Consider the following 12,440-nt stretch of genomic DNA (forward strand, 5'->3'; position numbering starts at 1 on the left):
AACTAAAGTAGGAGCGATGCCTTGAAGTGCCGTAGTACTTCAAGTGGGATTGCCTTGCTGACCCTTACAGTGTAACTGATAGTAATAATCGTAGTGACTTATGTTAAAGAACTATGCTAAGGTAAACTAGATACATGCAAATGGGTGTGTTTATATAGATGTCGTTCCTACAATATCCCTACAATCTGTCCGTATACAGATTGTATATCCAATCACCTTCTTGTCTTTTCCTACACTTCTCCTACACTCTTATTGTATACCCGAGTGTAGTTGCTTATGTAATGTGTAATCCCGTGTGAGTAGCAAACGGGCTGTGTGTGGTCGTGGTAACTGGTTGGCCGTGGTGTTAGCCGCTTTAACAGACACTTGCCCTGAAGTGGCTTAAGACATCCTAATCTGTCCTTAGCTTTGCATATGTTGGTTTCGTAACACGTCCCAAAATCCCCCATATTTCTAACACTTATCACTTATCACTTATCACTCACTATCAGCAACGGCTTGCGGCTTTATCGGCCGACGAGCCGATCACAGCCAAGGGGGGAACGCAGACCTGTGAACTGTGGCTAGTTGTGGTTAGTTGTGGAATTGGTATTACTTGCTGTGGCTACATCCCACCCACGGCGTACGTATGCAAGTGGGATAATCCATACCATCAATTGAGAATAGCTCTTGGCTGTCAATGTTGGTCGGCTGGGTCCCGAATCTCGGCGAGCAGAATAAGTATTTCTATCTGAATAGGAGCTTGAAGCAAGGAACTCGCTCCAATGTAGATCTAACCCTCAATCACTACCTATGGCATCCAACTCCTACCGCATCGGCGTCGATGTCGGCGGCACAAACACTGACGCCGTGATCCTCGACGTCCGCGACACCACAGGACCACAGCGTGGAGTCCTCTCATTCTGCAAAACACCCACGACGGCTCCCAACGTCACCGATGGCATCGAAACCGCTGTGCGCACAGTGCTCACGCAAAGCGTTGTTCCGCCAAGTCAAATCGGGTGTCTTACCATTGGAACAACACATTTCATCAACGCCATCATCGAGCATGACGTCCGACGTCTCGCGCCAGTCGCGATTATTCGCCTATCAAAATCTTTTCTAAGGGAAGTTCCTCCATTCTCGGACTTCCCTCCCGCACTGGCCAAAATCATGAATGGGTATTATGGCTATGTAGACGGTGGATTGCACATCGATGGATCCCAGGAATCGCCCATCGTAGAGGAGCAAGTCGTCAGGGAGTGCGCGGCAATCCGCGAAAGGGGGATCGATGCCATCGTCATCTGTGGGATCTTTTCTCCTATCGATGATCACTTCCATCAAGAAAAGAGAGTCCGCGATATCGTCGCACGGGAAATCCCCGGCGCGGACATCGTCTGCTCGTCGGATGTTTCGCAAATCGGGTTTTTGGAACGAGAAAATGCGGCGATTTTGAACGCGTCGATCATGAAGTTTGCGCGTCCCACGGTGCGCGGGTTCCGTGCCGCCATGAAACGGCTGGATCTTCATTGTGCATTGTATCTCACGCAGAATGATGGGACTTTGATAGACGCGCCGGCGGCTGCGAAGCTGCCTATTCGCACGTTCTCGTCTGGACCGACGAATTCAATGCGTGGCGCGTCTTATCTGGCTGAGGGTAGTGGAGAGCGGACAACGAAGATTGTAGTGGACATTGGCGGCACGACGTCTGATGTCGGAGTCCTCCTGCCCTCGGGTTTCCCTCGTCAGGCATCAGCGTATGTGACAGTTGCCGGCGTGCGGATCAACTTCAGCATGCCGCATCTCGAATCTATCGGACTCGGAGGAGGCTCCATCGTGCGGGTAAACGAGAAAGCAGCAGTCACTGTTGGACCCGACTCTGTCGGACATTTCCTGCAGTCCAAAGCCACTGTATTCGGCGGTGATACTTTGACCACCACAGACATTGCTGTCAGGGCTGGGAAAGAAGAGATCGGGAACCCAGATCTGATTAAGGATTTAGACGAGACGATAGTATCCCGCGCCCAGGCCCGCATGAAGCTGATGCTGGAACGTGTGATTGATCAGATGAAGACATCACCTGCGCCGCTCCCAGTGCTATTGGTGGGTGGAGGCTCGGTGATTGCTCCGGCAGAGCTCGAGGGCGTTTCGTCCGTTGTGTGCCCGCCATGTCATTCCGTGGCGAATGCCGTTGGAGCTGCTATCGCAAAGGTTGGCGGGACGGTGGATTTTATTCAAAGCAGTACGAATAAAGCTGTAAGTGAGATTGTGGAGGAAGGTAAAGCCTTGGCGATAGATCGTGCAGTTGGGGCTGGAGCTAGTCGTGAGAGTGTGTATGTCGCGGAGGTAGATGTTATTCCGCTTCAGTATGTAAACAACAACGAGGTTAGAGTGATAGTCCGGGCCGTCGGGGAGTTGTCTGATGACGGCGTACCTCTAACAAATGGCACAAGCGAGGATGATAATACCTTGGAAGGTGGTGATGAGGTATACCAAGAAGCCGATAAAATCCAGCTGTCACCCAAGGAAGAGAACGAAAACCGCAAGATAGATATCAACTCTTACAAGCCCAAAATCGTGATAAATCCCGAGACTGGAGTGGATGAATGGGTAATTAGTGAATTGGACCTGGAATGGCTATCTGATGGCTGCTATGTGCTGGGATGTGCCGGTGGAGGATCCCCGTTCAGTGAATTCCTACGTCTACGCGACCAGGTTCGAGCTGGATATAAGATGAGGGTGATTGATGCCGCTTCACTAAAAGATGATGCAATTATTTACTGTGGGTTTGCACCCAAGAAAGGAGGGAAATAAGACTAACGATTTGCAGGGGGCGGCCACATGGGATCTCCAGCTGTATCAACAGAACGACTGGCCAACGACGAGACCGAGCAAGCGGTGGCTGAGCTCATGGAATATTACGGACATAAGAAAATAGACGCATTTATCGATCTGGAAATCGGCGGGGGTAATGGCTTGCAAGGTCTAGCTTTAGGGTCTACTAAGCACCAGGGATGCCCAACGATAGACGCAGATTTTATGGGTGGGTTCCAGATTCCGTATTTTCATTTCTAGAAACTGTTTATCTAACAATACCAACATTCAGGCCGGGCGTATCCTACATATTGGCAAACCACCCTCTGTGCATTCGAAGAAAGAGCCCTGGTCCCCTGCGCCATTGCCTCTGGGGACGGCAAGACAATTCTCATGACCAAGACCACCAACGATGAAATCGTTGACAGGGCTCTACGCGCATCATGCTCAGAGATGGGGTCTCGGGTTGGCATGGCCGCGAAGCCAACTAACAAGCACGCCGTGCTCAATTACAGTGTTCTCAACACCATCTCTCTGGCTTGGAGGATTGGCCGCACGATCGCCTGCGCACATGCTACCAACACTATCAGCACAGTCGCAGAACAAATGGTCGAGGAATGTGGCGGGTCCAAGGCTGCCAAGATATTGTTTCGCGGGAAGATAATCGCTGTTGAGAGACGTCTATTCAAGGGCCACTCGCACGGCGAATTAGTCATTCAGCAGGTCCAGAGCAGTGAACAGGAAGATACAAGCGATCTCCCTGTTACTCCCGCAGTGGCAACTGGCGGGATCCTCAAGATTCCGTTCAAGAATGAGAACATTTATGCGAAACATATTGCTGACGATGGGACGGAGGAGTATATCGCTACAGTCCCTGATCTGATTTCGGTGCTGGACACGCAGTCCGGCCGTGCTTTAGGGGTTCCAGAGTTTCGGTATGGGGTTATGGTGACGGTGTTGGGGATAACGTGTTCGCCGCGCTGGACGCAGACCAAGAAGGGGCTGGAGATCGGTGGGCCGGGCGCCTTTGGGTATGATATTGAGTATAAGCCATTGGGAGAGTATGTTGAGCCGAGAAGTGTAGTCTTAGAGTATGCCGATAAGAACTAGCACGTCGATTCAATAGAAGTGCTTTTGATTAACCCTAGCCCTACGCCCTAACCCTACTTTGCCCCACTCCTCCCTACACCCTTGATCATGACTCGCTGAACGCGACAATGGATCCTGACGCATGCAGTCTCACCTGTCTAATTAATTGAATCAATCGATTCCGTACCAAAAACAATGCCGCCGTGCCAGCCAATACGGGGTTTGTTTGCGTTCTCTAGTTGCCGTCAACGCACTTCCAAACGTGGTGGTGACGTCAGTCACAGCAGCGCAACGTCATCAACCCGCCAAAGTTGTCAGCTCTGATTGTTTTACTGCGATAATTGCAAGAGCTATTCCCATTCATGTTCTTTGCTAGCAAACTAACAATTAGTTGATGGTAAACACAATACAAGAAAAGTAAAGAATTATGGAGTGGCATGACGTACATGTAGTTGTCGAGGCTTGTATGACTTAGCAGAACCAGAACGTATTAGCGTACGCAACTGCACAGCAACGTATGATTAGGACTAGACCAAGTTGAAGTTTCTATTTAATAGCTGGCCAATCCTTGATTTTCTTCTAGGAAAAGCTTGTTCCGCTATTACCTCACGATTCTGTAGGACTCGGAACTTTCTGTTCTGCAATTGCCTTTTCACATTTTCAAAAGTCAATAACAGATTCAAACTCTTACCTCAAGATGGTTCTTGCGCGCAGTGTACGTCGGTGCACAGAATACTTTTCTACGTCACAATGCTAATCTACCCTTGTAGGTCAATCCGGATGAGCTGATCGAGGCTCTGCGGAATGATCCAGATGGCCGCATGAAGTCACTCGTCTCCACTGAAAATGCGGTCGCAAGTTCAACCCCGTACTCGACTCGATATGCGAGCAAGGAGTCCATCCCCAAATTCCGCATCCCGCAAACGGGAGCCCCGGGTGATGTTGCCGCACAGCTGCTTCGTGACGAATTGGACCTTGACGGTCGGCCAAATTTGAATTTAGCTAGGTGAATCGCATCACACCAAAATTGATGTTATGGAACAGTGTTGACGGTAGTACAGTTTCGTGGGAACCTACATGGAAAGACAGGCTGATGCTCTGATGGCCGAGAACATCTCCAAGAATTTGGCAGATGCAGATGAATATCCTGCTCTCATGGCCATGCACACACGCTGCATTTCCATTCTTGCGAACCTTTGGGGTGCACGGTCCTCCGAGAAGGCCATTGGATCCTCTACTGTCGGCTCTTCGGAAGCAATTATGCTAGGCGGTAAAGCCATGCAGCGGCGCTGGCAGGAGAAGCGGAAGGCCGCTGGAAAGGATACGTCGCGTCCGAATATTCTCATGGGTGCTAATGCCCAGGTGGCTCTTGAGAAGTTCGCCCGGTATTTCGATGTGGAGGCACGGATTCTAGATGTTTCGGAGAAGAGTAATTATGCTCTTGATCCGGACCTTGTTCGCAAGAACATTGATGAGAACACTATTGGTGTCTTTGTCATCATGGGTTCAACATACACCGGTCATTATGAACCCGTGGAAGAGATCTCCAAGATTCTGGATCAGTATGAGAAAGAAACCGGCCATGATATTCCTATCCATGTCGATGGAGCTAGTGGTGGTTTCATCGCCCCGTTTACCTACGCGGGTGCTGGTCAGAAATGGTAAGACAACATACGACATCATCCACATGTAGCTAACCGCACCTATATCAGGAATTTCGAGCTCCCACGAGTCAAGTCAATCAACACCTCAGGCCACAAGTTCGGCTTGGTATATGCTGGACTGGGCTGGATCATCTGGCGAGACGAATCATACCTTCCCAAGGACCTCATTTTCCAACTGCACTATCTGGGAGGAACGGAAGAGTCGTTCACGTTAAACTTCTCACGTCCCGGTGCCCAGGTGATTGCGCAATACTACAACTTTATCCATCTAGGCTTCAATGGATACAGAGACATCATGGAGAACTGTCTCGCCAATGCCCGTCTCCTGAGCAAGGCCCTCGAGGGCACAACCTGGTTCAAATGTGTCAGCAGTATTCACCAGCCGAGCAAACTTTTAAAGACAGCAAAAGACACAGTTCTTGGTTCGGCCGCTGGGGAAACATCCGCTGACTACGTCGCGGGTCTCCCTGTGGTTGCATTCCGCTTCTCAGATCAGTTCCAGAAAGACTACCCTCATGTGAAGCAGGAGAGTGTCAGCATCCTGCTACGAGCCAAGCAGTACATCGTCCCAAGTAAGCCAAAGCGAGTTCCTCTGACAAAAGCATATTTCAGCTAATCTATATGCACAGACTACCCGCTACCTCCAGCTGCTAACGAGACTGAAATTCTGCGAGTGGTTATCCGCGAAAGCATGAGTGCGGATCTCCTCGAAAGGCTGATTGGCGATATTGTGGCCGTAACCGAGAGACTGGTTGAATCCGATCCAGTGGATCTCTCCCATCTGCAGACCGAAGCACATCATACGCGCGCTGAGCGATATCTACGTCGCAGCAAGACTCATGGACAGCAGGATCACCACAAGCCAGCAGATTGGATGAAGTCGATGGGCCGGGGTGTGCACCGAAGTGTTTGCTGAGAAGGGTCTGCATGGAGTGATGACTTTCTTTTTCGTGATCATTTGTGTCTGACATCCTATTCTGAGGTTTCTGCTATTCTTTTTTCGCAATGTAATAATTGAAGATGATAGTCAATGTCAAAAGTATAACGTTTATCCATTCGTCATTCGTACAACCACCGCCTCCATTGCGATCCTGTGTACGAACGGTTGACAGGCGTGTGACATGAAGAGAGTTTTTCATGCTAGAGAGCAACAAATAACATCCGATCCCACAGGTGTGGTCGTGCGGCACGCGACTCCAAGCCTATCCTTGGATAGCTGCAACACCCTTGCAAGCAGCAGGCATCCGTCTTGGTCATGGCGGTCGAGTCTCCTCCCAATTGCACTGCACCGGACAGTAAATATTTGTAAGAGATCTGTCGGTTTTATACATCCCACAGCTGTAAAGCAACCACTAGGTCTGAAGCGTTCTAGACCGACACTCTGCTCCCTCCCGTATAGCTAGCTGTTCCTGGACGTTATTCCAGCGCAAAGTTAAAAGCAAATATCAGGTAGTCACATGAACAACAGACCCACGTCAGACCGCTGTTGGTAAAGAAGCCTTTCTCTCCCATGGATGAGGGGCGCTCGGCCGGCTCGCGTTCCGGGCATCATCAGGCCCAAACTACTGCAGGATAAGGCCGTGGTTATTAGCTGGCTAATTATAAACGCAGGCTGGTTACTAGTCTCGACAACTCACGCCTCGACGATACGCTGGCTGGAGGGTCGCATCCCAGTTCTTCTCTGCTCTACCCCACATCGATTGTTGCTGACTCCAATTATTGAGTTCCTATTGATTATCGTTTTCTGAGGGGAAACACAGCGCCGCCGATGGTCAAAGCATTTTTGCAGCTGTCCTCTTCCTCTTCTCGATCGACTTTCGTAGATGGCCTGCTAAGCATGGCAAAAACTAGATGCAGAAGCCAGTGGCAGATGAGAAATCAAGAGGAACAGCAGCAGTAATGGTATGGGCAGGAGAAAGAGCAAGAGCATCCCCGCATCAGAACCTTCCTTCGCTGTTGGCGGGTCTTATCGCCGCTCCTTCCCACGGGAGCCTGTCTCCTCACACCATCGCCCGAGCTAGTACGGCCTCTGCGAGATAAGCCGTTGCTCTGTTCTTCTCTTCTCTTGTTTTCTTATTTTCGTGTGCTCGTGCTCCTCTTAGCCATCGTTATAATACCCCTAGAGCCATTGTGCGTCACTTTTGGAATCCACTACGTGTTGATCCCTTGATCCCCTTCTAGGGCGGACTCTCAGCTATCAACAAAACAAAGGAGGAGAAGGCGAGTGGTGGAAACTGGGCTGGTCGATCACTGGTCTATCAAGAAGCCCATCTTCTCCACTTTCGTCCTTATCTCCTGCACCACCGCGTCAGACCATCGAAAACACTGTCAGATTCCGCCGCTGGGCTTTTGTTGACCACTCTTCTTCTTTTCTTGTCTGGCCATGTCCGTCCTGGCCGCGTCCTCTTTGCCTTCCATACGTGCGGTATCTCGCCGGGCATGGATGCCATCAAAATCCCGTCACCTTCTGCTATTCTAGACCCGCCCCCTCCACAGACTGCCGTTAGGCCCAGTGCGAATACACAGAAAAACAGATCAAGCCCCGTAAAGAAGTCATCGGGGAGAGAACTGCCCCCAGACAGGACCCAGCGTCCGAAACAGTCTAAAAGCAGAAACGGTGAGTCTGGTCGAACTTTCGTAAGATCACACGGTCTGATTGAAACAGGGTGTACTACTTGTAAAGCAAAACGATTAAAATGTGACGAGACTAAGCCGAGGTGAATAAAAAGTGCTTGTACCGGCGTCATGGATGCAATGTTAATGTCTGAGGTAGCTGTCAGCAGTGCCATCGGCGGAATGTAACATGCGGTGGTTACAAGAAAGACTTCAAATGGCGCCCGTTTGAAGAGACAATGGCCACAGCCAAAACCACCACTAAAAAGAAAGGTAACTTGAGTTTCACTTGCGAAAGTATGGCGCTCATCCCCTCATTAGCATCCCCTCCACTGGATTCTGAGCCATATGAGAGCTCTTCACCGCCACCTCGCAAGGCAGCTAGAAGGACTTCGGTCCCTATTCTGCCAATAAACACCTCGACTGGGCATGATTTCGCGTTTTCACCAACGAGAAGCTCTTTCCCTGATGATGATTCTTTTCTGAATACACCGCTCAGTACTAGTTCGACATCGCTCATGAACCAAACACCATCGATTGCCTTTTGTGAAGATTTACTTGAGACATTCAATGTTCCTCCAATTCCTGAACCCCCTGAGATGGAATTTTCTGGCTTTATTCTGTCAGACTCGGAATTGGATACAGTATCTCACTCTCTACCAATTGAGCTGGAACATCCTGGAATGAACACAAGCGTAATCAATGATGCACCAAGCTTCTCATCAATGCTGGAAGATGAAACTGATGAAGTCGAAGATATAATCCGCCAATCAGAAACAGACATCCAGCTATGGCCAGTTCAAGAATCCCCTCCCCTTTCGACCATGGGGCCTATGTCGAATCTTTCAGATATGGCCAAGCTTGTGCACCAGCCAGACCATCCTTTAGGAAGTTATGAAGGGCTTATACTTCGCTTCGACAGATTAACGTGTGGAATTCTTTCAGTGAAAGATGGATTGACAGAAAATCCGTGGCGGACTTACATCTGGCCGATGGCGAAAGACTCTCCTGCCCTATGGCATGCCGTTTTTGCCATGGCCGCTTTTCATTCTTCAAAAGAAAATCCGGCTATGCGAGTTTTTGGAATGGATCACATGCGCAAGAGTATCAATTGCATGGTTCAAGGTATGGTGCAAATGCAAACAGATGCAGCCCTAGCGACTACATTATCACTCGCATTTGCAGAGTCATGGGACCAACACACTTCGACGGGTATCTTACACCTCAAAGGCGCCAAAGCACTGATGCGCCAGACCTTACGGAGCAAAATGCGACGTAATACGCCGATTGATGAGCTCACAAGACTTCAGTTCTTGTATAACACGTGGTTATATATGGATGTCATTGCACGGCTGACTGCGATGGATGACGGTGACCAAGAGGATCTGGGCAGTATACCGTTTGCAACACCTGCGAATGGAATTCACGACGTTGATCCTCTAATGGGCTGCGCGACTACACTATTTCCTTTGATTGGTCAAGTCGCTAATCTTATCCAGCGAGTGAGAAAGAGTGAGAAAACTTCTTTCGTGATGATATCTCAGGCTAGGGAATTAAAGAACGCAATTGAGCAATGGGATTTACCCAGTCACTTTAATCCTCCAGAAGACCCTAACTCTGAACTTCAAGACAGTATTCAGACGGCATATGCATATAGATGGGCAACCCTTCTGTATCTTCACCAAGCTGTACCGGAAATACCATCCCCTTCATCCGCAATACTTGCGGATAAGACATTGAAGTTCTTAGCTACTGTTCCTCTGACTTCCCGGACTAACATTGTTCATATATTTCCTTTGTTTGCTGCGAGCTGTGAGTTTGAAAACGAAGAAGACCGTGGCTGGATCTTGGACCGATGGGAAGCTATGCAGAATCGTTTGCGAATTGGCAACATTGATCGTTGTATCGATATTATTCGTGAGGTTTGGCGGAGACGTGACTCACATAACGCGGAAAGAGAGAAAAATACTTCTGTCATTCGAAGGGAATCGGTAGGATCGCCTGTAAATCCAATGCAACCACATTCCATGCATGGTTCTTCCGGCCAGAATACAATATTTTCTCGGGTGAACCTTACAGGTGCTACAAATTTGAGAGGAGTTTCTACATTTTCTACCGTCGAAGAACTTGACTTTGAACAGACAGTACGAGGAAGGCAACATTGGGTTGGTGTAATGAAGGACTGGAATTGGGAAGGTAAGACTAGCTCTCTCGTCAATTGATCTATCACTAAGGCGGAGTTTGTAGTGCTTCTGGGTTAATACCGCAGACTTCCTCTTCATCGGCTGATGGTGCTTGGTTTCACAATTTGGTTCTTTGGGGTTCCAGCCATCGTTGCCGGGTTTTTAATTTTGTGTTTGGTCGGGTGATCTTTTGTCGGCGCATCTATTCCAGGATTCTGGCTGAGATATGAGCGCAGCGAGTCGATGTACTGCTCCAGCTCTGTGTTCATAGCAACCGTGGGCATCTTTGTATGACTGTCGCTTCCGAGAGTAAATATTCCTTTTGTTTGGTTTTTGGCTTCCAGGCAGCTTTATCGTTCGGCCTTTGTCTGGCACTTTGGATGTCGCTTTGGATATCCTCTCTGAGGTTGGAGTTTCTTGCTACTTCGATTTACGCTGGCCGAGACTACTTCAGAGCATGTAATTAGCGGGCGTTTTGGGTCATATCTTCATTCGCCGATAGCATAGCCTTACTGTCTGAGAGAAGCGTTTCGATTGCTCGCGTTGGGACTGGTGCTACAACTGGACAAGAATCCAGTGGGAAAATAAGAAACGGGTCCTGGCACTGATAGCGAATTTAATTTGAGGGCATCCAAGTTGATCCTTTCTTTCGGTTCAATTTGTTGTCGAAATTATCAATTGATGCGCCGGATTAATGCGTAGTAGTACCTCCTTGGAAATTCCTCGTTCGTTCAGCAGGGAAAAGGTCGGCGAGAATGGTAATCGTGGTGGTTTTCTGCATTGGGTGTTTATTCTCTTTTTCTTTTTCTTTTCCTTTCAAATTTCACTGTCTAAGAAATTGCTAAATTTCGCTGTTGTTATGGTCTGTTGACTCTGTTGAGAATTAAGGAAACAAAAACGAAAGAGGTCGGGCAAGGCTTATATTTAGGTAGCGCTGTTACCTCCGCGTAAATTCGCCAGGCGCCATTTACCAATCAATCGAACTCGACAAGACCCAAAAAACTTGCTTTGCCCCGACTCCCCAGAAACAAAACCAATCGTATGCCTAATTGGACGAAACCTCGATTCCCAAAAAGGTATCCCGTCTGGCGTCATTAGAAGGAATTGTGGTTGGTCGCGCTTAACAAAAAAAAACCTCTATATACAGCAGCTACTACCACTACTACTAATTTTGGTATAATTTTAGTGCATTTAACAAAGTAGGCGCGGTCAGAAAGCGGGGTAGGGGAATATAGGGCACTATGCGGTTAAAAAAAGGAATTGCACATGTATATACAAGTATATGGGGCAAGACTTGACTTTTGGGCTTCGTGGTTGAGTCGTTTAACGACGTCATTTCGGTGGGCTGTTTGTATGATTTGATAACTTACACGTAATTCGATTTGGTTATTGAATACTGCACATGTAAAGGTCTCAGGACGGTGCTGATTGCGGGGTTGGTGTGATTGGGTTGGGTCGGCTGGAAGGGGCGTAGTACTACTAAGTGGTTATGAAGAGGTTGTTATGGATGGTTTCATTGGGGTATGGATGTCTGCTCTGTCTCGAGTTTTTCATAGTTGATAGGTACATGTATCTGAATGAGCTATACATCTACCTTAAGTCATAGCCCTCGACATTGAAACCGCTAGACAATACATGTACTATGAGGAAACTGACTTCAACGAATCCGTTCAAGAAAATATTAAAATAACAAAGAATTTTCTTCTTTCATTGTTATTGCCAAACCCAGAAATTAGATTTAGGGCACTACCCCGCTAACCCGGATATGGTAAAGGTTTACGGTGGAATTTCGCCTGCCGAAAATGGAAAAGTAATCCAGACCAGAAGGGGGTCATCCGAGTAGCCCTTTCTAATTAGGTATGCTGCTGTTGATGGCCGGTTTAATGGTCGGATCGGGAGTGATCGGCATGGTTTGTACGATATGGAAGGAGAGAATAATATGAATGAGTGGTTGGTTAGATTCTGGACGAGTCAATGGTTTTCGGGGTAAGATAGATTCTAGTAGAGGAAGATATTACACCTTCAGGTTTGATGAATGATTTATGGTTGGGGTTTTATTATAGAAACGTTGAAATTTTGAGACTCAGTTTTCTGGTTT

At 48.3% G+C, this 12,440-nt stretch overlaps 3 protein-coding genes across 3 annotated transcripts; all 3 read left to right on the top strand.

The window, feature by feature from the left end:
* The first annotated feature begins 459 nt into the window (after positions 1 to 459).
* On the top strand, positions 460 to 3,945 carry BGW36DRAFT_367814 (uncharacterized protein). Its single transcript, XM_046214917.1, has 3 exons — positions 460 to 2,761; positions 2,810 to 3,022; positions 3,086 to 3,945. The coding sequence occupies exons 1-3, from the start codon at positions 793 to 795 to the stop codon at positions 3,901 to 3,903; spliced, it is 3,000 nt and encodes a 999-aa protein (XP_046078191.1). The 5' UTR covers positions 460 to 792; the 3' UTR covers positions 3,904 to 3,945.
* A 634-nt stretch (positions 3,946 to 4,579) lies between these two features.
* BGW36DRAFT_353974 (putative glutamate decarboxylase) lies at positions 4,580 to 6,462 on the top strand (the record flags this gene model as incomplete). The annotated part of the gene is made up of 5 exons (XM_046213482.1): positions 4,580 to 4,597; positions 4,653 to 4,888; positions 4,944 to 5,543; positions 5,595 to 6,118; positions 6,176 to 6,462. 5 exons carry the CDS (start codon positions 4,580 to 4,582, stop codon positions 6,460 to 6,462), a joined length of 1,665 nt encoding a protein of 554 aa, XP_046078192.1.
* A 1,248-nt stretch (positions 6,463 to 7,710) lies between these two features.
* Positions 7,711 to 10,409, top strand: BGW36DRAFT_435467 (putative C6 finger domain protein). Its single transcript, XM_046221415.1, has 4 exons — positions 7,711 to 8,163; positions 8,212 to 8,263; positions 8,320 to 8,432; positions 8,481 to 10,409. Exons 1-4 carry the CDS (start codon positions 7,986 to 7,988, stop codon positions 10,379 to 10,381), a joined length of 2,244 nt encoding a protein of 747 aa, XP_046078193.1. The 5' UTR covers positions 7,711 to 7,985; the 3' UTR covers positions 10,382 to 10,409.
* Positions 10,410 to 12,440: the final 2,031 nt, after the last annotated feature.

This window comes from Talaromyces proteolyticus (genome assembly GCF_021365285.1).
Source record: "Talaromyces proteolyticus strain PMI_201 chromosome Unknown BGW36scaffold_1, whole genome shotgun sequence".
NCBI classification, from domain to species: Eukaryota; Fungi; Ascomycota; class Eurotiomycetes; order Eurotiales; family Trichocomaceae; genus Talaromyces; species Talaromyces proteolyticus.

Excerpts from the sequence above, each read along its gene's own strand:
- BGW36DRAFT_367814 (XM_046214917.1), top strand. The coding sequence starts at position 793 with ATGGCATCCAACTCCTACCGCATCGGCGTCGATGTCGGCGGCACAAAC. Across the intron at positions 2,762-2,809 it reads AGATGATGCAATTATTTACT|GGGGCGGCCACATGGGATCT; the intron begins GTGGGTTTGCAC and ends AACGATTTGCAG. Across the intron at positions 3,023-3,085 it reads GATAGACGCAGATTTTATGG|GCCGGGCGTATCCTACATAT; the intron begins GTGGGTTCCAGA and ends ACCAACATTCAG.
- BGW36DRAFT_435467 (XM_046221415.1), top strand. The coding sequence starts at position 7,986 with ATGGATGCCATCAAAATCCCGTCACCTTCTGCTATTCTAGACCCGCCC. Across the intron at positions 8,264-8,319 it reads TGTGACGAGACTAAGCCGAG|CTGTCAGCAGTGCCATCGGC; the intron begins GTGAATAAAAAG and ends TGTCTGAGGTAG. Across the intron at positions 8,433-8,480 it reads AACCACCACTAAAAAGAAAG|CATCCCCTCCACTGGATTCT; the intron begins GTAACTTGAGTT and ends TCCCCTCATTAG.